The sequence below is a fragment of the Camellia sinensis genome, chromosome 4, assembly GCF_055761805.1.
Source record: "Camellia sinensis isolate YWXY chromosome 4, ASM5576180v1, whole genome shotgun sequence".
NCBI lineage: Eukaryota > Viridiplantae > Streptophyta > Magnoliopsida > Ericales > Theaceae > Camellia > Camellia sinensis.
This window is the reverse complement of record NC_138964.1, coordinates 167,988,315-168,012,094: the sequence shown is the minus strand read 5'-3', so window position 1 is coordinate 168,012,094 and position 23,780 is coordinate 167,988,315. Positions and strand designations below refer to the sequence as shown.

At 35.8% G+C, this 23,780-nt stretch overlaps 1 protein-coding gene and 1 non-coding gene across 2 annotated transcripts; one reads left to right on the top strand and one right to left on the bottom strand.

Moving 5' to 3' along the window:
* The first annotated feature begins 15,451 nt into the window (after nt 1-15,451).
* On the top strand, nt 15,452-15,524 carry TRNAR-ACG (transfer RNA arginine (anticodon ACG)). Its single transcript has one exon. It is a non-coding gene; the product is annotated as a tRNA-Arg (tRNA).
* A 119-nt stretch (nt 15,525-15,643) lies between these two features.
* LOC114314463 (uncharacterized) lies at nt 15,644-22,461 on the bottom strand. The gene is made up of 5 exons (XM_028260945.2): nt 22,021-22,461; nt 21,877-21,950; nt 19,876-20,011; nt 19,467-19,781; nt 15,644-16,335 (listed from the first exon to the last, which is right to left on the bottom strand). The coding sequence occupies exons 1-5, from the start codon at nt 22,132-22,134 to the stop codon at nt 16,063-16,065; spliced, it is 912 nt and encodes a 303-aa protein (XP_028116746.2). The 5' UTR covers nt 22,135-22,461; the 3' UTR covers nt 15,644-16,062.
* Nucleotides 22,462-23,780: the final 1,319 nt, after the last annotated feature.

The following is a 23,780-nucleotide window of genomic DNA, read 5'->3' as shown; positions in this document are numbered from 1 at the left end:
ATATCATGAGTTATATAGTTCTCTTATTTATGGAATGGATGTCATATTATTTTTATATTGTCTGAACATAAAACGTAATGAAAATAATATTAACCAAGTGCAACTACTGTTAAAAATTATTCATATTAAACAAGAAGTATGTAAGAAGAATAGTAATATTAACTAGTAGCTCAATCCATCCACATCATTACAAAATACATGTCTCCTTATACATAAGCCAAGAAGTACATAATCCAAAGATAATAATAATATTTGTCTTCTTATACATCCACTAATACCATCAGAAACTACTTGTGCTAACATTATGAACTACTATCAACTACGTGACCGGCGAGTGTAATGTGCTCCAAAATGATGTGTAGTAGAAGAGCTGAGTACAGGCCGACCCTGAGCGGATGTGTTAGGCACAACTTCACTAATGTGCTGATCTTGAAGAAGCTGTTCAATTACATCAATAGCATAGTAAAATCTATCAGGATATTGAACACTGTCCTCATAGCCAGCCTCAACGAAAGGATGAGTAATATGATGTATCTGTGACATATGCTACATTACGAGAACAAATACAACATTATATACAAACCTATAATAGTTTACATAAATAATTTGTAATGGTTCCTGTGAGACCATGAAATATCCTCTCACATGGATTGTTGGTGAGATTCAACGAAGAAAGCTCCATGAACCTGCAAGAGATAAATCTGGTTGATGCCACCTAACTGGGGTTACCGGCCAGGGACACTCCGATGATGAAGTTAGAATTCACGAATGAAGAATCAGGAATAGTAAGATGTGTTTGTGTGTTGTGTGGCGCAGAGAGAGATCATGCATGTATGTTATGAGGTCCCTTCCTTTTATAGACAGGGGTGGGCAAAATAAGCCCAATAGTTGGCCCCTTGGCAGGCCTCGTTTGGGTTAGCCCAATAAGTTGATATATATTATTTTATGGCTCCCACAATTGCCCCAAAACTTTCACTATCTTCGGTAGAAGGAATAAGAGTTTTTATTGCCGAGTTATGCTGCTCAAATAGATGTTAGGTCCTTTGACAAAGAATACATTTGATAAATGAATAACATAAATGAATGAGTGGCTGAATGAATACATGTATGTATGATGCATGTACAAATATATGTAAATAAAGGAATGAGGTGAGCTAAAGCCCAATGAGTAATACTATTTCTATAACGGTGAGCCACGGTACTATAACCCCTGGGCAAGGGTGTAGACCGCGGTATTATAATCCCGGGCAAGGGTGTAGTATATTGCCGAGTGCAAAGATTGCTTCTGAATATGGACTTTCGTGCCGAGCTAAAAATATTTCTATATGCCGAGAACGGAAATGATTACTTGAACCAAAGAAAGCAGATTAAATAAGGTAGATATATCAGCCAAAAGATGGACCACGGTATTATTACCCCCGGGTGAGAGTGTAGACCTGCAGTATTATAACCCTCGGGTGAAGGTGTAGGCCGCGGTATTCTTACCCCCGGGCATGGGTGTAGGACGAGGTAATCTAACCTCCAGGCGTAGGTGTAGGCTGCGGTATTCTAACCTCCGGACGTAGGTGTAGGCCTTTGCTGATGGTGCTCTGTGCCGAGTGCGAAGATGACACTGTACTCGGAGACTTTTATTGATTTTAAGTGGCGACCGAGTGCCAATATTGCAAGGATTTTGAATAATGCATCCTGTGTCGGTGATGGCCTATACTGAATTAGGTAGACGTGTTAATCACAAATAATATTGCTCCGCTTGTAGGGAATTTTCAAGTAGATATTAGGCCAACTATTTAATTACTGAGTTACTCGGTTTGCGTTTAGTTCAAGACTTGCCCCATTGCTTTTGAATGACAAGTGTTAGTCCGAAGGAATGCAGATTTCCATTGCCCTATGTTGCAGGGAAGCTTTGGCTTTGGTAAAATGACGACACACAAAAATATGCGAACTGTCGACTGCCAAATGCGAATTGTCGGCTGCCAAGTGCTAACGGCCGTCTGCCAAGTGTGTAATGTATTGCCCCAAAACTGGCGCTTGCTTGGAACGGTGTAAAAAGGAGCAGGAGTGTGTAACTCAGGTAAATGTTATAGTGTTTATACCAAGTTGGCCGAGTATGCATGCATATCAGAGGTGCCGAGAAGATGATCGGCTGATGTGCCTCAATTGGAAAGCAGAAAATAGACTAAGATGTCCTAGTGGGCAATTGTTTTACCAAATAATGTTGTTAGGCGAATAAAGTTGCCGAATACTGTGGCCAATGTTGCGAGTAAAGTTGATACACTGCCGAGTAACTAGTGTCAAAACATTGGTTTGTTTCATATATAATGTGATTTTGCCGAAAAGTTGGTCAGCTACACTTGGGTCAGTCATTGTGCCGATCCCTTCGAAGTTGGATTTGCTAAGAACTTAGTTGGCAAAGGTTGCCAATTTATTGAAGTTGAGTTTCTTCTCCAACGTATGTTTACCCCATTGCTTTTGAATAAGATTTGTTATTCGGAAGGAATAAAATGGATGTGGGCCAAAATTGCCGAGTAGGCCGGTAAAAATTTGAAACGGATTCTGTGCCCTTGTTCGGTGCCGTGGTGATATCGGAATGAAGCCGAGACAAAGTAGGGTGCTTGGTGATATGCGAAGTGAGCCATTGCGCTCAATTCCTTGAATATAATTGGCAATATATATATATATATATATATATTTTTAATTTGTAAATTCTAACCATACGGATGTGTTCAGTAGGTGACAAATAGTTGGAAACGACTATTGGATCGTTGTAATCGGACTTCGGATAGCGTAGTTGTACCCAAAATGGATCGGAAGGCTCAGATCAATAGGGTGTAATGTAACCGCGAAGCACTGGATAATTTTTCATAGCTGGATTTCGTCTTCTCCAGTGGAACTGGGCATTTTTTGGGCAAACTTTGAGTAGTTAGTACGGCTCCGATTTTGACGCGGTTTGTTGCGTTGGACTCGTTGCGATGAGTACTTATGTTGGTATGGGCAAAATGTGAATTTGACGGCTTTGGAAATTTCAGTTTGTTTGAAAATGTGATCCGTATTGCAACTTTCGGCGAACTTTGGTTACTTCTTGGCTTCTGGGTTGGTGGGTTTGGACTCTTGGAGCTAATACGATCTTGTGGTATTATTAGATGTGGATTTCGGCAAGTCGAGATGCTAGTTCTAAGTCGATGCCGAGATTATTGTCGCCAAATATTGTTGCCGAAGCCGAGATGCTAAAGCCAAATAAGTTGCCGATGCTAGACTGCGGCGTTGATATTAATGTTGATATGCCAAATGAAATGCCGAATAAGTTGTGAGTTTGCAGAGTTATGCCAAATAATAAGCCGAATAAGTTGTCTAAGCCGAGTTGTAGCAGTGCCGAATAATCTTGCGGCGTTGATATTGATGTTGATATGCCAAAGGAAATGCCGAATAAGTTGTGAGTTTGCAGCTGATATAATATTCGCGTGCCAAATTGATATGGAATGAAAATCCGAATTGCAGAGTTGAACAATGTTGCAGCATAATGCGTCGTTGAATAAATTGCCGATGCCAAATAATGTTAATGAATTAATAATGGTGAACGCACTTGAGCTTCATTCTCGGTAAAATTGTAGTCGGAAGAATTTGTTCGTAATGGCATTATGATCGGCAAGTAGAGTTGAAAATTGTTCGTAACTTATGATCCGCAAGTCCGTAATGGCATTTGTGCCAATTGAACATGGTAGCTATTCGGCATGACCATGGCATTGCCGAATAATCAATGTGCTGCTGAGGGTGAAGGATGAGCTATAATGAACTAGCAAGCCGATGGGCTAATGGCATTTTGCCGAGTAATGTTGCTAAATTGCCAAAACTCATGTACACTCACTCACCAAACCATGTCCAGAGAATATCAAACAGGAAATGCCATGAAATATAGGGATGAAACCATGAAAAGAAAAATTTCAGAGTACAAAATGTATGCATGAATTAGCTTTGAAGAAGGAAGAAGGCAAATCGTTACTCCAATTTGGATGCTTAAAGACTAACGGTTTATGTTTGCATTTTATTAGAGAGAGAGAGAGAGAGAGAGAGAGAGAGAGAGAGAGAATGAGCTTGAAGCATACAAGTTTTTAACTCATTGAAATTTCAGACCCCACAGTGGCCGAAGCTTCGTGCACTGCCCTTGTTTTGTTTTACTGAAGTTCCAGAAAGAGCCCAAATATTAAGATAATTACGCGTCGGGCAGTCTTGCCGAATAATCAATGTTAGCCGAATAATGATACCGAGCCGATTCAATGTAGCGAATGAAATTTGGTGAAATTTGATGCTTCCATGAATGGCTGTGCTGAACAACTTAGTACCCTCACGGCTGCTGTATTGTATTTTATTTATTTATTTTTATGTTGATTTTCATTTTTTTTTTTTTATTATTTTTTTTAATAAATGTAAGCAACAATTTATATATGCACATATATCTATAAACTTGGTCAAGTCTGTAACAACCCAGATTTTTAATTATTATGTAGAATTTATACTAATATTATTTAATCTCAATTTGAAAAATATATAATTTATTATATATTATTATGCGTAATTTTGTAAAACAATATAATTTTAGGGGTCAAAATATAAATAAATAATTAATTTTCCATTGGTATAAGATAAAATGTAATTTAATTAAAAATTAAATTATTTATATAATTATATTAAAATATTGGGTCAAAGAGTAATTATCTTAAATATCTATTAAGGATTGGAATGAATCTACGAAATTATAATTGAATCTGTGTAATGATTTGGGCTGGGCACGTGTTGGCCAATGTCTGGTTTCACCTCCCTATAAATAGGCAGGTGATTCGGCTGGGTGAGGAAAGATAGAAAGAAGAAAGAAAAGAAAAGAAAGGCAGAGGGGAAAGAAAGAAAAGAAAGAGGGGAAAGGAAGGAAAAAAATAATAGAAAAAAAAAATATTAAAGTTAAGGTGAGTTATATTATACCTTGTTTCACCAAAATGTATTTTACGTATATTTTGACTTACCAAAATTTGTTTTACACAAGTTATGTTTTATTAGTATATTAATAAAGGTTATGTTTTATAAAAGTTTAGTAACGTGGTTTTATTTCTGAACCCTATTTGCTTAAAAGGATACCCATGGATATGTTTGTTTTACTTTTAAAGAATATTTGGCTATGACCTTATATACAATTATGTTTTGTAAGTACCACCACGCGAGTCCCATGCGTTGGGGGACTTAAATAACCATTGGTCTCTGTTTGGTTACTTTGTGGCCCTCTGATCTATTGACCTCTGTTCTGTGCGGACCAAAGTGCTGTGCGGAGCTAAGTGCTACACTATCGTGGGAGCCACTTCTAAAATCCGTACGAGCCACCTCTTGAATCCGTACCTCTGTTTTGTGCGGACTAAAGTGCTGTGCGGAGCTAAATGCTACACTATCGTGGGAGCCATCTCTGGAATCCGTACGAGCCACCTCTTGAATCCGTGCCTCTGTTCTGACTGTCACTTCTGTGACCTCTGTTCTGTACCGTGGTTATGGCCATTTACTTACATAATTTCTGTATTTCAGTTCTGCTACTTAAATGATTTGTTTACCAAATTACCGTGGTTATAATTATTTATTTACATAATCTCAGTTTTGCTACTTAAAGGATTATCTGTTCCGACTAAGTTATCTTAAATGTTTTGGCCTAACTAACTATCCATGGTTATTTCGTGTCCCTTATACTCTTGGTATAATATTTTTCACTCTGCCATGTGCTTATAATTGTTTACCAATTTTCAAGAAACAATGCAATTCAGAAATAGCCTTTGGAAAGTCTTAGACGCGGGGCTGCGGAATAGATACACACAACACTTTTATGATATTTTTATATGTAAATATCGGCATTTTTTGTCAATAAATTTTATAATAAAAATAGAAGCTCCAGTGATTATTTTGGTACCCTTATTTAAATATTTCTTCCACTCGCGTTTATTGATTTTTTAAGATCGGCCGTAGGTAACTTCAGTTACTGGCCATCACGATACTTAACCCTTGGGTACGGGGAGCGGGTCGTGACAAGTGGTATCAGAGCAATGGTTTATAAAAAAAAAAATTATCATTGAAGTATAGGACACGCGCACATTTAAGAACTGGGATAACGGGTAATTAGTACCGAATTATTATATTTTGTTCATCGATTTAATTATATTATAATTTTATATGATTATATATATATAATATATATTTTTTTAGTGTACCTAATTTGTGAAAGATATTAGATATAATTTATATTTGTTATAGTAAAAGAAGGACAAGAAAAGAAGGATGCCGGGCTCAAGCACCCACCAAAATTATAATATAATTAAATACATATAATTTTCAGTTCAATATTCAAAAAAGAATTTATTTTGATGTTTTTAAAAGTAGGTTCAAATTATAAAGATACTAATTTTGAAACTATTTCCCCATCAATGAAAAATTCATCTCAAAATTTTCAATTCTTGAATATAATTCTGTCATTGTGTTCTTATTTTTATTTATTTTTATCGTAAACAAAACAAGTGAAAAGTTTTTAAAGTCACCCATTATTTCTCATTTTGGCCCAAAACAATTTTTGACAACTAGACAGTGAGTTATTTTTGGTAAAGTTTTTTTTGAGGTACTATTTTCTATCAGATTACTCATCTAATATATATATATATATATATATATCAGAATGTGCAGCGGATAGCTTACATATGACAAATTTCGAGGACGAAATTTTAAAAGGAGGGAAGATTGTAACAATCAAGATTTTTAATTATTCTGTAGAATTTATACTAATATTATTTAATCTCAGTTCGGAAAATATATAATTTATTATATATTATTATGCGTAATTTTGTAAAATAATATAATTTTAGGGGTCAAAATATAAATAAATAATTAATTTTCCATTGGTATAAGATAAAATGTAATTTAATTAGGAATTAAATTATTTATATAATTATATTAAAATATTGGGTCAAATAATAATTATCTTAAATATCTATTAAGGATATGAATGAATCTAAGAAATTATAATTGAATCTGTGTAATGATTTGGGCTGGGCATGTGTTGGCCAATGACTGGTTTCACCTCCCTATAAATAAGGAGGTGATTCGGCTGGGTGAGGAAAGAAAGAAAGAAGAAAGGAAAAGAAAAGAAAGAAAAGAAAGACATAGGGGAAAGGAAGGAAAGAAAGAAAAGAGAGTGGGGGAAAGGAAGGAAAAAAATAGTAAGGTATTAAAGTTAAAGTGAGTTATATTATATCTCGTGTCACCAAAATGTATTTTACGTATGTTTTGACTTACCAAAATCTATTTTACATAAGTTATGTTTTATTAGTATATTAATGAAGGTTATGTTTTATAAAGGTTTCAGTAACGTGGTTTTATTTCTGAACCCTATTTGCTTAAAAGGAAACTCATGGATATGTTTGTTTTACTTTTAAAGAATATTTGGCTATGACCTTATATACAATTATGTTTTGTAAGTACTACCACGCGAGTCCCACGCCTTGGGGGACTTAAATAACCATTGGCCTCTGTTTGGTTACTTTGTGGCCCTCTGATCTATTGACCTCTGTTCTGTGCAGACTAAAGCGCTGTGCAGAGCTAAGTGCTACACTATCGTGGAAACCACCTCTAGAATCTGTACGAGCCACCTCTTGAATCCGTACCTTTGTTCTGTGCGGACCAAAGTGCTGTGCGGAGCTAAATGCTACACTATCGTGGGAGCCACCTCTAGAATCCGTACGAGCCACCTCTTGAATCCGTACCTCTGTTCTGACTGTCACTTCTGTGACCTCTGTTCTGTTCTGTTCTGTTCTGTACCGTGGTTATGGTTATTTACTTACATAATTTTTATATTTCAGTTCTGCTACTTAAATGATTTGTTTACCAAATTACCGTGGTTATAATTATTTATTTACATAATCTCAGTTTTGCTACTTAAAGGATTATTTGTTCCGACTAAATTATCTTAAATGTTTTGGCCTAACTAACTATTCATGGTTATTTCGTGTCCCTTATACTCTTGGTATAATATTTTTCACTCTGCCATGTGCTTATAGTTGTTTACCAATTTTCAAGAAACAATGTAATTCAGAAATAACCTTTGAAAAGTCTTAGACATGGGGCTGCGGAATATACACACACAACACTTTTATGATATTTTTATATGTAAATATCGGCATCTTTGGTCAATAAATTTTATAATAAAAATAGAAGCTCCAGTGATTATTTTGATACCCTTATTTAAATATTTCTTCCGCTCGCGTTTATTGATTTGTTTAGGATTGGCCGTAGGTAACTTCAGTTACTAGCCATCACGATGCTTAACCCTTGGGTACAGGGAGCGGGTCGTGACAAAGTCATTCAATAAAGGTTGGACACCATCTGTGAGTCTAAATGTATATAAATAAATGAATTGAGTTTGGCCAAACAACCTTGTTGAATTGCCGAAAAGAGGCTCTCTTTAAGAAAAGTGAAACCCATTTGTAGAGAGAGAAAATGGAAATGCAAAAGTAGACCATAAATTCTATATTGTTTTAAAACTTTTTACTGAGATTCACAGTGAACAAAAAACTCTATTTTGTAAGCACAAACATATGTACCTCCAATCCACAAACCAATCTTAAACTAATTTGTAAAGAGCAAGATCAATCAGTGTTGTTAAATTTTTACTTACAAGAACATGTTTGCTCCTCTCTTCGTTGAACTCTTGCAGACGTTTCCCACAGACAACACCAATTGTGAGTCCATGAAATATCCTCTCACATGGATTGTTTGTGAGATTCAACGAAGAAAGCTCCATGAACTTACAAGAGATAAATCTAGTTGATGCCACCCAACCGGGGTTACCAGCTGGGGACACTCCGATGATGAAGTTAGAATTCATGAATGAAGAATCAAGAATAGTAAGATGTGTTTGTGTGCTGTGTGGAGTAGAGAGAGATCATGCATGTATGTTATGAGGTCCCTTCCTTTTATAGACGAGGTGGGCCGAATAAGCCCAATAGTTGGCCCCTTAGTAGGCCTCGTTTGGGTTAGCCCAATAAGTTGATATATATTATTTTCTGGCTCCCACAGTTTCCTTAAAAAAAAAGTACTTGTTTAGCTTGGCTAGGATATTGATAATGATGAATATTTGGATCTACCTGAGAACAACGTGCTAGGTTTTGAACATACATATGGGTAATGGTTTGGTACCAATCCATGTAACCAGGAACACAATCCCAAGGCTATCGTACCGATGTACTTTTCCTCCGATCCGATAACACATGGTTGTCCTATACCTCCCAAATGATGTCCAAGTATGCATACATAACATTGTAGTATGGAGCTGTGGCTCCTTGAGAGGTATGCATAGGGCCAAGTGGTGGATTAGAGATTGTTTACACTCTGCCAAACTGTCTCAAAACTCTATCTGGGTGATATGGTTCAACTACTTTCAAACACTTCAGGCAACCGTGCTAGAACGTAACTAAGTGACATGGATGGACATCTCTGCAACTCTGGTACGGGTCCCAAATAACCTACAAACAATAACAACTGTAAGATATGACAACTATAAATTTTGTATGATATAGAGTTTCAAATATTGAAGGACTTTCTAACTTACATCATGTACACCCAACGTATCAAGCTCCTCTCGAAAAGCCTGCAACTATGTCTCTTCACCAAACTCTCTCTGAGAAGTCCAACGGTAAACATGTGGCATGTCTTGTAGCGACCCTAATTTTCTTAAGTAATTATTTATTATTTATTATTATGATTATGATTATTTTATTTTATTTTTGTCTTTATTAATTATGTGGTCACATGAGAATTTAATGTGTTATTTAATAAATTTAATGTGGTGATTAATGAATTTAATGAGTTATTTAATTATATATAATGAATCCAAATGTTTATATATTTATATTTGTTATATATAAAAAAAAGAGGTGTTATATATATTTATATATATTATAATTATGTTGCATTATATAATATAATATATTATAATAGTTTGTTAGGGTTAGAATAGAATTAGGTAATCTATCAGAGAAAAGAAAAAAAGAGTGCTGTGTGTGTGGCGTGAGAGAGAGAGAGAGAGAAGAAAACCAAGATCAAGAAAAGAAAAACCAAGAGAGTCGAGAGAAAGAGGAACACCGGGAAAAAGGGAGAGGGAAAAAAAAAAGATTAGGGTTTTGTTTTGGTGACTTTATTAGTTTTTTAAATAATTTTTTGATCTTTAAAAAAATATTGTGAGTACAAAACCTCATTCCCTTGATTTATATTTAATTTTATTTATTTATTTATTTATATTTATTTGATGTTGAATTGATTTCATATTTTTATGTAGATGATTGATTGATTTTAATTATTTTGATTAGTTGTGTATGTAAAGTTTAGAGTTTTTAGATGATTGATTGAGTTTAATTATTTTGATTAGTTGTGTATGCCAGGTTTAGGGTTTTTATATGGATTTATTTTATGATTATAATCACACTCATGGTTATGTGAAATTAAAATAAATTAGGAACCCATAGATAAATTTCTTACACTCCACCACGACTCCATGGATTGTTGTTTTATTTGAGTGTTAGTAAGAAAGAGTGTATGAAAAAAAAATTTGAGGATTATGAGATTTATTTGAATGCCTTAGGCTTGACATTGTTATATTGTTCTCATGAGTGAGATATTTTGTATATGTATATTGTTGTCTCGTTCTCATGAGTAGACAAGTGTTTTGATTTACGTGCGTACGTATATGCTAACCATCCGAGGAGTGTGGGTCAAACTTGGGACGATATCCCCGTGCAAGTTTGGCTTCAGAGCGGTGTTAGGTATATGAGAGACACATGAGATATATGTGCAGGCCGGAAGTAGAGGGCCGAAGTGGGGGAGTTAAGGTACAAAGAATTTAATTATGAGACGATTGTTAGAGTGTGTATTGTATTGATTTTTACAGGTTGAAAAATAGTAAACAACCTCGATAAATTATAAAATTTGATCAGAGGCATGTATACGTGACTCTAGACAACTTTTGTGTTTTAGCTTGTTATTAAAAAGATCGATTAGAACTTATAATCAGATGATCTTGGTTATTGTAGGTTTGATTCATTTTAGCAATGAATATTTTAAAGGCTATTTTAACCCACGAAACGAGCTCATTTTTATTGGTTTGGCGTAAACTGAAGTAAAACATTATTCTGCATAGTTTTTGTATTTTGAACTTTTTCGAAACAAATCATCTTAGGGAAGTTTTTGTTTGTTTTCAGCTTCAGATTTTTCGATAGAATTCCGTGTAGGTTTTTCTAACAAGTTTTTCTCTCAACCTGTTCAGTTTCTGTTAAATTTGTTCACTTAGTCTTTTAGGAAATTTGATTCTGTACAACTTTTGTTCTTTGAGTTTTAGTCAATTCAAATTATTTAAGCATGAAACAGTACATTTTTATACTTCTTCAGCAAGTTACTTATGATTAAATTATACTAACTTTATTTTTTTTGTAGGATGCTTTACTAACTTTTTATGCAGGGCTGACCCACCATATTTTTATTTTTATTTTGTTTATTTTATACTCAATTTATATTTCGTTATGTACGGGCAAGGAACTAAATGCCACCGTATCTCGGGAAACTACCCATTCGTCTCGGTGCGGTTGGAACTACTCGTCTTGTCCTATAACAAGAATTAAATGTATGTTTGTTTGTGTCTGGTGGACACGTGGGTGTTAAATCTTGTACTCATACCAGTATACATATTTACTGACCCGTTTTGTCTCTTGGCAACTCGGATGCGTTCTGTTTGAGCGCAGCCGAACTTTCTTTGCAGGATTAGTTGGGGCTATGGTGGTGACATGAAATTACTATAATATTGGACTTGTCGTTTGGACCTCTTTTGTTTTCTTAAGCTTAGGGTTGATATTAGTTTATGTATTTATTATTTTTTAACGACTTTAGCATTGGAATAATTTGGCATGATTTGTAACCATACTTTATTTAAGTTGTTTTGACTGATTGTTGCTACCTGAATGTTGAGGTATTGGTTAGTTATGAGATTATGATGGATGGTTTGGTTGGCGTTTAGTTTTTTTGGTTTTTTGTTTCACCCCTAGGATTTGGATAATGGAATATTGATTGGGGTTCAGTCCTAATTTAATATTTAATTGTCCGAATTTTGGGGCGTGACATATCTCGAGTTTAATTCATATTCAAGTGTGGTTGGAATCCACGAAAGTACTCATAAATCTATCCCTCAAGAAGTGTCATGTAACTGGCTATTTGTGTCACGCCGGACCTGCTAGCGTACCCCATCTGTCTATATAAGTATGCCAATACAGCAGCACCCCAAGTATATGAAGATACAGTCGTCAAATTGGACAACAAACTCAAATAAACAACGGGGACCCTAGTACCAGTCTTGTCACTGAAAAGTGTACAACCGAACAAAAATAGCAAGTATGTTCCATCTGCACATGCAATTCTTTCCATTGAATCATTGTCTGTGACATTGGCCCTGTTTGGTAGGACTTATTTCAAACTTATTTCAGCTTTTAGCTTAATTTAAGCTATTTTGATGTGTTTGGTTCAGCTTAATAATACAGCTTATAGCTTTTTGTAAGTAAAAAATCAACTTATTCTTTAAGTGGGGAATGAGAAGCTTAATTTATAAGTAAAAAATCAGCTTATGTTCACAGCTATAAGCTATAAGCTATTAGGCTATAAGTTATAATCATTTTCCCACAGTTTTATCAAACGGGGCCATTATGAAAGTGTGCCCTCAACCACTTAAGCCTCATTGAATTGCCTTCAGCACTAGACATCTCATGTCTGACCTCATACTCATCAATTTCCAAGGTATTAACTACTAATGCAATGGCCTGCCTTTCTGACAACTTACGTACACTAATAGATTCGCCTACAATGGAAAGCCCTAGGATAGTGGCGACATCGTCCAATGTGATAGTCATCTCTCCAACAGTCAAATGGAAGGTGTTTGTCTCCCGTTGCCATCTCTTAACAAAACTAGACACTACAATTTTGTTGACAAATAAGCGCAACGAGCTAATTGTGCAAGTCTTGACATCTCTACAATATTTACAAATGTAGCGTTGTTTCCTTGTTCCCACCACGGCCACGAACGAATCTTAGACGAGTGATTATGACACTTTAAGGGCTCTCTTTCATCAGCACCATTCCAAATAGTTACGACAACATAACTTTTAAAACTTTTAAGGATTGATGGATCAGTTGGTCTTCATAGAAATGGCTGAGTAGGGATATCTTCATCAATAATGTCAGCATCATTACCAGTAGGGTCATCATCCATAGCAATATCATCCATAACTGATGCATCATGTATAAGATCATCATCCATGGCAATGTACGTGCCATCATCATGCACTCGAACACGTCCACATCCACGTCCACGTCTACGTCCACGTCTCTTTAATTCACGGAGTCTTCTGTTCGAAGTTGTTATTGACCGACGTTGATTGGGACCGGCATCCATCTGCATAAGGAAAATTGTTTTTATTAACCCAATATAATGAAACAGAATAAACACTCCCAGAAAAGGATTACATCAATGCGGGTAATAAGTAGCCTAACCATGCCACATTAATGAAATCTAATATGCAGTTATAGGCCATTAAATTGACAATTTGGATGATGTGAAATTAACAAAATAAGTTAAGGAGCATAACCCTATTACTGATGAAAGAGTGAGACTAGGATTTGTTGAAAAATTACAATGTAAACATGGATATAGCAAAACTATTTGTATTCTATATAGACCATTCACCAATTAGTTTGGTAACGTTCACAACATGCCAAAAACAAATTAACTTCACTTCGGCCAATTTACCAAGGCAACAGGGTCATTAATCAATACCAACATCATTTTCCAAACAATCAAAGGACTGCCCATCACTTGTCTTTGTACATTCAATTGATTGTAAATTTATTGTAGCTGTGTATACAACCAAAGTCCAAATTTGGCCATAATTTCAATGTTTTGAAAGGACAAACCCCTAATATTCTATATAATGCAATTGTTTTGTTCAGCTATTTAGCTAACAACATTTTTAAGCTAACAATATAATGTGAAAATACTAATACTGCATAGATTTTTGTTTCTATTGTTATACATTGAATTTCGCAAAAAAAAAAAAAAAAAAAAACTTGCATAAACATACCCATAAAATAAAATTGTTGGAAAAGAACATGAAGTAAAACCAATCTTGGTGGCCTATGTAACTTGGTGTAAATTTATATAATAATAATAATAAAAAACACCATTCGAAACTTCAGTGCCAAATAAACACAAATATTTCGAAATCAATTGCCGAAATTAAAGAATTAATTCGGAACTATTGAACCGGAAAAATATATCATATTCGGCAAAAAACTTCGAAATTTTGTATTTTGTTTAGATTTAATTGGTCGAAGTTGTACACATTATTCGGTGATTAGGTTTCGAATTAAAGATACAAATTCGAACACTCAGTGCTGAGAGCTCCAACCCATCCTCAGCCATGGAAAAATCGATGGTTTTATATGCTAATGGAGCGCAGAGATATCCGAAAATGGTAAATGTAATAAGAAAATGGAAAGATTTCTTACCTTAAACAAATGATTCAATAGTTTTTAGCGGAGATTCAATGGAGGTGAGGAAAGTTCAAAACTTTTTTTTTCTTTTTTTCTTTTTTTTTTCTTTTCGAACGAAGTCAAAGTCTTCACAAAAGTGGGTGGAACTAGAAATGTCAATTAAGGTCAATTAAAGTGTGCGCATTTGAGCGTAAAGTGTGTGTATCATTTATGAGTGAAGGATGTAATTGTAACTTTAAGGGTGTAGATTGAGAAAAATAGTTCATAATCAAATTAATAAGTGTATGTATTGAGAAAAAATTTACCTTGAATTTATTAGGTAGGTGGAAAAAAAATTTCCCTTTTGTGCCTTAAAGGCACAGTAGCACTCCAAGTCCCTATTGTGGGTTCTTTTGACAATTGACAGATTTATAATTTTTTAAAAGAAAAAAATAAAAAATAAGATAAAAAAAATCATTAACTTTATGTATTAATTTTTCAACATGTTGTGAAACATAACGTATACTTGGAAATTTATTAAAATTTAACGGAGGCAAACATGGATAATTATTCAGTAATTTCAGAATATAGACGCGTAATATTTTATAATATTGTGATTGGTGAAAAATGTAAATAGATAAAATATTATATTAAATAATTAAAAAATATAAAGAGATAAAATAAATCATAATTAATTAAGTATACGGGCACATTATATTTTGAAAACAATATATAATTTCCCGGCAAACATAGGACAGGCATGTAACCGAGAAATAGTCTTGCTCTCGAACCAGAACAATGCAAATCTCAACACGTCAAAAGCAAAAAATATATGTATATATATATATAAATCTATTTGAGACGAAAGTCAACAATTGACTCCATGGCCCAATGGATAAGGCGCTGGTCTACGAAACCAGAGATTCTGGGTTCGATCCCCAGTGGAGTCGCTGCGTTTCTCCTTTCTCTTTTAAGTATTATTATTTTATTTATTTATCCATCTATTTTTACATTCGACAAATAAATAATTAAAAAAAAAGCAAAAAATATTTTACATCATAATAATAATTAAATTGGAACTCAAAATAATTACTGGATCTCATCACATTCTTACTATAGCTAAAAATAAATACTATAAGTTGGTGTTTGGTAAATGAAATAGAATTGTCATTATTTTAAATGATTATTCCTTCACAATGGGGAACAATGATTATATTTATAATGTATTTTTTTGTATCATTTTTTATGAATCAAATGCGAGAATAACCATTCTATTTCATTCTACATCAATTAGTCACCCCATCCCCATTTTTTTGAACTGAATGTTTTAAGCCCCAAAGCTGTATTATAACATATAATAAACTACGTTAACCAATTCAAAATCCATCAAGGGCAAGTATCAGGCATTCAATGATGCTTCACCAGTCGAAACATGGGACAAAGGAGCGATTGGACATAGTGGCAATACATCGCAAATACTCAAAACAATTACACCAACGAAATGCTGCTCTCACCACCAGGGGGCTTGCGTACTCCTCCCAGGTAGTCTCTGGATTCTGCCTTTCCATCAGCAAATATATCACTGCCGCTCATTTCTCTCAGCTTAGCATCGCTCAGTGACTTTTCAGCCGATCCTGGAGGGACTTCTCCTTTGAAGATGTCATTGCCTGTCAGCTCTGCAAACTTTTGGTCGTGTATTTTCTTTGCAGTCTTCACCACAGGTTCTTCACCGAATACAATGTTGCTCCGACCTCCAGCAGGCTACCAATGTACAAACAAGTTCAGATATAAGGTTTACACAACTTTATAACATCGCATTTTAACAACCAATAAAGGATTTCAGATATTCCCAACAGTCACCCTACAGAAAAGGAATCCAATTACAAACCTAAAACTGCAAAACATTAAAGCTCAAATGGAAAGTTACATTAGAAAAACAAAAAGAAGATGTTCCCAAACACACATAACCCCCATGCTGTCCAAAAGTGAACAGATAAACAGTTTGGCCTTGTGTGCAATGTCTAACTTCATGAACAGTTATTGGGAAAGACATCCTTCCCTGCCCCCTCCCTACTTTCCTCTCTTGCCACACAAAACACCATGGTTGATCATCAACCAAGCTCACTGCAACAACCACGTTCCCCATCATCAATGAAGCGCGGATACTTTTAGACGGGAGGAGTATCCGTATCAGATGACGACAATTCTCAAATGCTCGTGGATACGTATCCGATACTTCTTAAATGTATTGGATACTTGAAATTAATTTTCTTTAATTTTGGGAAGCATACTACGTTATACGGACTCGGGTGCGGGTATCGGGTGCGGGTGTGCATCTAAGGGTCGGACACCTTAAAATTTAAAATTAAGGATACGTGGATATGGATCCAAATTAGGATACGGGTACGGGGATACATTAAATATTTATTTTTAAATATATTTATTATATGAAGATAAGTTTAAAAAATTTAAGGAATAACAAATTATTAAAAAAAATAACAAATAAAAATTATAAACATTATTTTAGACATAAAATAAATTATATTATATATGATAAAATAAATTATTTTAATTTTAGACATAAAAGTTATGTTATTTATGATATATTATATTATATAATATTTTTTTGAATAAATAATATTATATAATATGAATAACATTATATCAATATAGTTTATATTATATATAATTCAAGTTATATTAAAAAGAAGTGACAGAGAGAGACTCATCAAAAAAGAAGAGAGAGAGAGAGAGTGACGAAGTGACGAGAAGAGCAGAGATCGAGATCAAGATCAAAGGGGAAGATGAAGGAGCACAGTAGATCGACTTCACAGATTGATCAAGCTTCGCAGATCGATCAACTTCACAGATCGATCGATGCTCTGCAACCAAGTCAGATTGAAGTCGAAGGCCAGGTTTTCTCCTTACTCTCTCCTCTTTCGATTCTTCTGCCGTATCTGTTTCTAAGGAGCCGTATCCCGGCCGAATTCCGCACCCGTACCCGTGTCATGTCGTGTCGACACGGGTACCTTCGAAATTCCAAAGAGTCCGTGTAACATAGGAAGCATCAGATACTTAAAGTCATGTATCTAAACTTTAATAAAATTGAGATTGTAATATTTCTTTCATAACATTAGAGTATAATTGCTAGAATAAATACAAGAATAGTTTTTCGGTATAATTGAGATTGTCATATTTCGTATTTCGCTTGCTTAGAGAGATTAAAGTACTCTACTTTTTCAGTATTTATCAAATTGAAGTATCCTTAATGTGGCATACATGTAGTATCTGATATTACATACATTTTAGAAAGTAAGGATGAAAAAATAATAATAATACTAGAATCTGATTACAACAATTAAAAAGGAAACTTGCGTACAATAGTTTTATATATAACATCTTAGTGTGAAACGAAAAACACAAGGGTAATATAAACAGTTTAGACTTGATATTCAAAGAAATTTTTATCAGACCACAAAAGAAAAAGAGTAAATTGGATACTACCGACTCTTAAACTAATACTTAGTTTCTAAATAATAGTTTTTCATTATTCTTTGAGATCATGTACAATACAGATTCTAGGATACCTTTACAAACATTCTAATTATTACTTCAATATAAAGAGTCCATGTGCTGACTTTTGAATACTTCCTAATACAAAGAACCTTCTTATGTGCCAGGCCATAGCCAAAAACACACTAGCTCAACCTTAATTGGGAAACATACAGTTAATGCAAGGTTGGCAAGAAAGGTCCAGTTTATCCCAATTTTCAACATAAAATTAAAAATTTGATCAATGTGTCGCACAGTGTTGCAAGGGAAGGGATGGATGTTACAGGGGACGACGAAGGGCGTTGGGTGTAAGGGAAGGATGGGTGCTGCGGGGGAGGAGGAGGGGATTGGCTGCAGTGGAGGAGGGAGGCATGAGTGGCTACAGGGGGTGAGTTCTTTTTTTCTTTAGACAAAAAGAAGGGCAAATTTGCCTTTTTGCCACTACACTTTACTGGAATACTATCTCGCTCAATCCAATTAACTGCGTCAACTACATGCAACGTAATGTTAATTTAATTATACTAGTTTCTGTCTATTTTTCACTTTAGTCCAAACTATTAGGGCGTTGCTAATCTATCCACATGGGGTTGTCTGTTTTTGGGGGACAAACTCCAAGGGGGAAAAGTGTAGCTAGTTACCCCTAAAAGAAATTAAAGGTGGCAGGACTGGAAGGAGTGCATGTTCTTTGCTCTGTCTAAAGGCATTTATCTGGCAAGAGAGCATGACTTTGTGGATGCCCAGTCAAAGGAGGCCTTTGCAAGCACATGAAACGATTTTGCGCTTCAGGATTTTATAATGCAGTATGACTCATATTGCATCCAGGAACAAACATAGTCAAGAAGAAGAGAAGACTGCAGTATGAAGAATTTTAACAAGAATTTTGGACTATTGACATAATTTTGAAAGAATTTGGATGGATTCGAAAAAAAAAAATATAAAAATAAAGTTACTAACATCAAACTTTTGAGTATATCTCAGAATTATCCACAAGCTCAAAAATTGGCCAGATTCCTATCAATTTCAGAGTACTGAGTTCTAGAGAGCAAGATGGAATTCTACAAGATCGCAAAAAGCATTTATCACAGGAGCCTCTAACGCATTCCACTAGTCCAAGGGGCTTGTCCCTTGAGTTTTTATTTTAAATCATTATACCAGAAAATCTGAAAGACCAACTCAATGATTGAAATTTTGGCCTGACCTCAACTAAAACTTCTTTTTTATTTTTTTCAAGTTCCCATTGTAACCCAAATATCATCATTTGATACGACAAAGAAATCTTGGGGATGTAAAAATATGTTAATTTAACGTAAGTTAGAAATAAGAAATGCCTAGCAACTCACATTAGAAACTTTGACAGACGTCCGTACATTTCGCGGTGCAGGTTCGACCACGTCTTTCCTTTCTTTTGCTTCAAAGGAGCGTGTGGCAGGCAATGACTGAGGAGGAATTTCAGGAGGAGGGCCGAAAATATCATTTCCACTGAGTTCCTTGCACTTTGCATTAGACAGCTGCTTCTTAATATTACTGTCCAACTCACTTTCCTGTGTCCCGCTTAACTCACGCTGCTTTGCTACCTCAGGGACAGTTGTAGGTTTCTTGGGAGAAACCTTCTCTTCAACACTGAAAGAAATCTGGCTTATTCCATTTATTGCTTGCTGACAACCAAAAGGTATAACTTCAGGGAATTGCAACACGGCATTTTACTTATGTTCATATGAATTTTTAAGCCAGCCAATATAAAATAAATACCTGATAAGTACGTAGTCCTGTTTTGTTAGTAGGATTAGAAGTAGCATTTCCAGATTCTAGTCCTCCATCTTCATTACCAGCAGCAAATATTTTACTTCCAGTAATTTCCTTCAATTTATAACCTGAACAAGGCTTCCTGAAAGCAGCATATAGTGAACATTTCCAATAAGCCAGTGAAATGAAAGCCATACAAGTCAAAAAATTGGGGTGCCTAATGGTACTTCATAGTGATTCTCTTGATGCAGGCACAGGTTGTTAACAAACAGCCGATATAAGTTGAGGCAGAATTAAGATTCAAGGAACATAACAGACCTCGCGAAAGCCATGAAAAAAATCTCCAAGAAAATTAAAATTAAAAATAAAAAAAGGAATCAAAACAAAAGAGTTAAGGTCTATCAAAACAAACAACTAAGCATTAAGCAATTCAACTTATAAATAAGGAGCTCTGTGCCACATGTATATGTTCTGGTCACTACAAAGTTCAAACACATTACCACTGGCACACAGGCCCAACCCAACTCTCCACACCAGCATCACTCTGCTACTCACCCCTATTCCAAACAAGGCTTGCCACATCTCAACCATTGATCTTGGAGTAACCCCCCTACTCCCTCCACAAGCACCCTACTCCCTAGTTGCTAGAATGAGTGATATTCAAACACAAAAACTGCGGGAAGCAATTTAATTGGTCTGACAATATCATTTTGGTGCAACAGTACATCCAGAAAATGGTGATATTCAACCATTTTTTTTATTTTTTATTTTGGCTTGAAATGGGAAGGGTTTAGCTTTGGGATGCTTGGTATGTAATGTCAAAGGGTGGTGCAAAAAAGCATTTTGTACATGCTCTTAGTTCATCATAGACTAAAGTTTTAGGCTTTCCTCAACAGCAAGCATACATTTGGCCATCAAAGAAGTCCCCAAAGTTCAATGCTTCATGGATTCCCTTCATCTTCTATGGGCGAACAAGGCAGTCTAGTTGACCAAATGTAAGTAAGACGGTAGCCGGTGCAAACCGAACAGCATTAAAAGAAGCTTAAAACTAAATAACCAATGAGCTAAACAAATCCACGATGAGGCAAACAAATAGTAGCTACCAAGATAAAAATCCAAATTCATGTTCAAGATGTGCTCCTCACAGGGCTCAATATGATGGAACAAGAAAACAAAATATAGTTTTCCATGTTAGAAACATAAATTTCCTTTCATGACTATGGTTGCATTCATTCCAATTACACACCAATTCTGATTCAAAGGTAACGATGCAGAGCGAGCGGTTAGATTACAAGTTCATGTAGCAATTTGAACATTTGATAGCAAAACGATAATTAAAAAGATTTTTCAAGGTTGTCAAATCAGTCTTTGGACCCATATTCGATCCAAAATAACCAAACTAGCACAACTTAGCCAACACACTGCTATGCAGTGACCGAAGCTGGATTTTGACCAAATTCCTTTGTTTAAGCCTTTAAATTTGAAAATTTACTATTTTTGGAAAGATTTCTACCTTTTTTTTTTAAAATTATATATATAAATAATTTTCTATAATCGTAGCGTGATTAGCGAGTTATTATTTTAATTGTGGTCTGGATTATGATGTGGCATGGTTAACTAGCCATTTCCCCTATAAATAGGGTTGTAAGCCATTGAAGCTAATAATTTATTGATCGAGTAACAAAAATTTAGAGAAAGTTGTCAATTTTATATTGTTCTTGTTTTTCCTTGTGTATTCATTCAATTTAGAACAGCAATATGAGAAACAAAATGGGATAATATTTTGAATCCGCGGTTGAAGTTAATAATTAAATTCGCAGAGTCGATGCAAAATGGCAAAAATCACATGATAGATTCGAAAATAGTCAAAACAAAAACGCATTTTTAAAACAGATCTAAAACCGTATTAAATAAGCAGATAATACACAACATGCAAATAAAGATTTGAAATGCAGAACAAAAAAGAAGCTAAATTTGAAAGTAGAATTGGAAGCAGATCTGTCTCACCGTTTATTTAGGCTTTCAGCTTCTTCATCAGTGACCTGACCGCCAAACAGAACTTTACTGATCCGATCGGAAGGCTGAAAAATTGTAGAGAAAAATGAGAAACTAATCACGGTTGTAGCAGAGCGGGAATTGAAAATGACATACTTGATGGGAACGAGAGCCGGAACGAGAGACATTGGCGGAATCGGAGGTCTCCGACCAAGTGAGAAGATCGGCGGTGGAAGTGTGGGGATTCCGTACAGGTGTAGCTCTCTCCATTCTTCTGCCCCCTTCCCTTCTCCTTCTCCTCCTCCTTCTCCTTCTCTGCCAAGCCAAGATAAACAGTAGTACTAGATAACAGGGGAAATTAGAAATGGGAAATTTGCAATTTCAGTCCATATTTAAAAAAAAAAAATTCAAATTAACAATATTAAATTTTAATAATTAAAATTATTATTATTATTATTTTTATGAATTTGTAAATTTTTTATGAAATTACCAATGACTTATAATTTTTTCAAATTAATTATACAGTATTTTCTTGGGAAGGTATTGTATCCTGTCATCGTGGCTTGTATCAGGATTCTTTTAAACACTAATTTATTTATTTATTTTTGGTGTTATTTTGAATTTGAGTCAAAGCTAACCTGTTATTATATGTTAAGTAAATTAGAAATGACATGGACAGGCCCACGAGGTGTACAGCCCACGGTAAACCGCCCCGAACCCATCGCCTCGGACCCATAGCATAACTTGATTGGCAAAGCCTAAGACAGCTGGAGTCCACCTGGACGTGGAGGGCCAAGGACATTCGGACACATGACAGATGAGACACATGCCACATCAGCAGACAAAGATCTGCAGAGTTATTGCCACAACACATCACCATTAATGCAACCCATCACAGCATTTATTACGACAACACCTCTCCGTCGGAACAAAGCCCCCTCACCCTGAACAAGGTAAGCTATGGCACAAGCTTTCGGCGGAGAGGGGGCACGTCACAAAGGACAGTGAAATGATTACCAAAGGATATAAGCAACAAGAGAAGCACAAGAATAAGGTTAAACTTTTTATCTCTCCATCTTCTCCCCCTACATTTTCTTGTTTTTCTTCTACTAATTCTCTCGCCGGAGGGTTCACTGGGGGACTGTCCCGTTCCTCTTTGGACTTGCTTGCAGGTCATTTGACGGAATCACCACCCGAAACCGGAACCAGAAGAACCTAGGCTAGCCTGACCCATCCACTCGGGGCGGACTGTATTATCAGTTGGCGCCATCTGTGGGAACTTAGTGGTTTATCCGTGCGCTAGTTGTGTTCACTACCGCCGGAGCCCTCCTTTCTCACTATCACCTTTCCCTCTTGCCCGTCCAGGTGTATGGTCACGACTAGGTCCATGGCTTCTCACCACAACGCCGTCGATCACCAAACAGATCCTTCCCACCCAACCGACCCACCACAATATATCATCGAGCTCACCAACAGCATTAACCGCATGGCCGAGCAAAACTAGGTCCTGATCAATGCGTTACTCCAAAGAAACCCCCCCGTTCCACCTCCAAATATCCCACCCAACCAAGGAACAACCCCAGGCCATACTGCTCCACTACCCCCTCCGCCTAACCCAGAAGGCTCGCAGCCCCTTCCTCCCCAACATGAAAACCTACCACCCCCACCTCCACGCCCGCCAATCGCAGCACTGGCTCCTGAAGGGGAAGCTAGCAGTGTCTAGCCTCCATTGACCGACCATGGCGACAACATTCCCCCCTGGGACGCTGAAATCCGAGCTATGAAACTCCAACTACAAGGGGTCATGCAGAACATTCAGCACAAGCCCTCAGTCACCACCAACTCGCCTTTTGTTGCCTCCATCCGCGACAAACCATTGCCTGCCAAGTTCAAGATGCCTACCATTGACTCCTTCG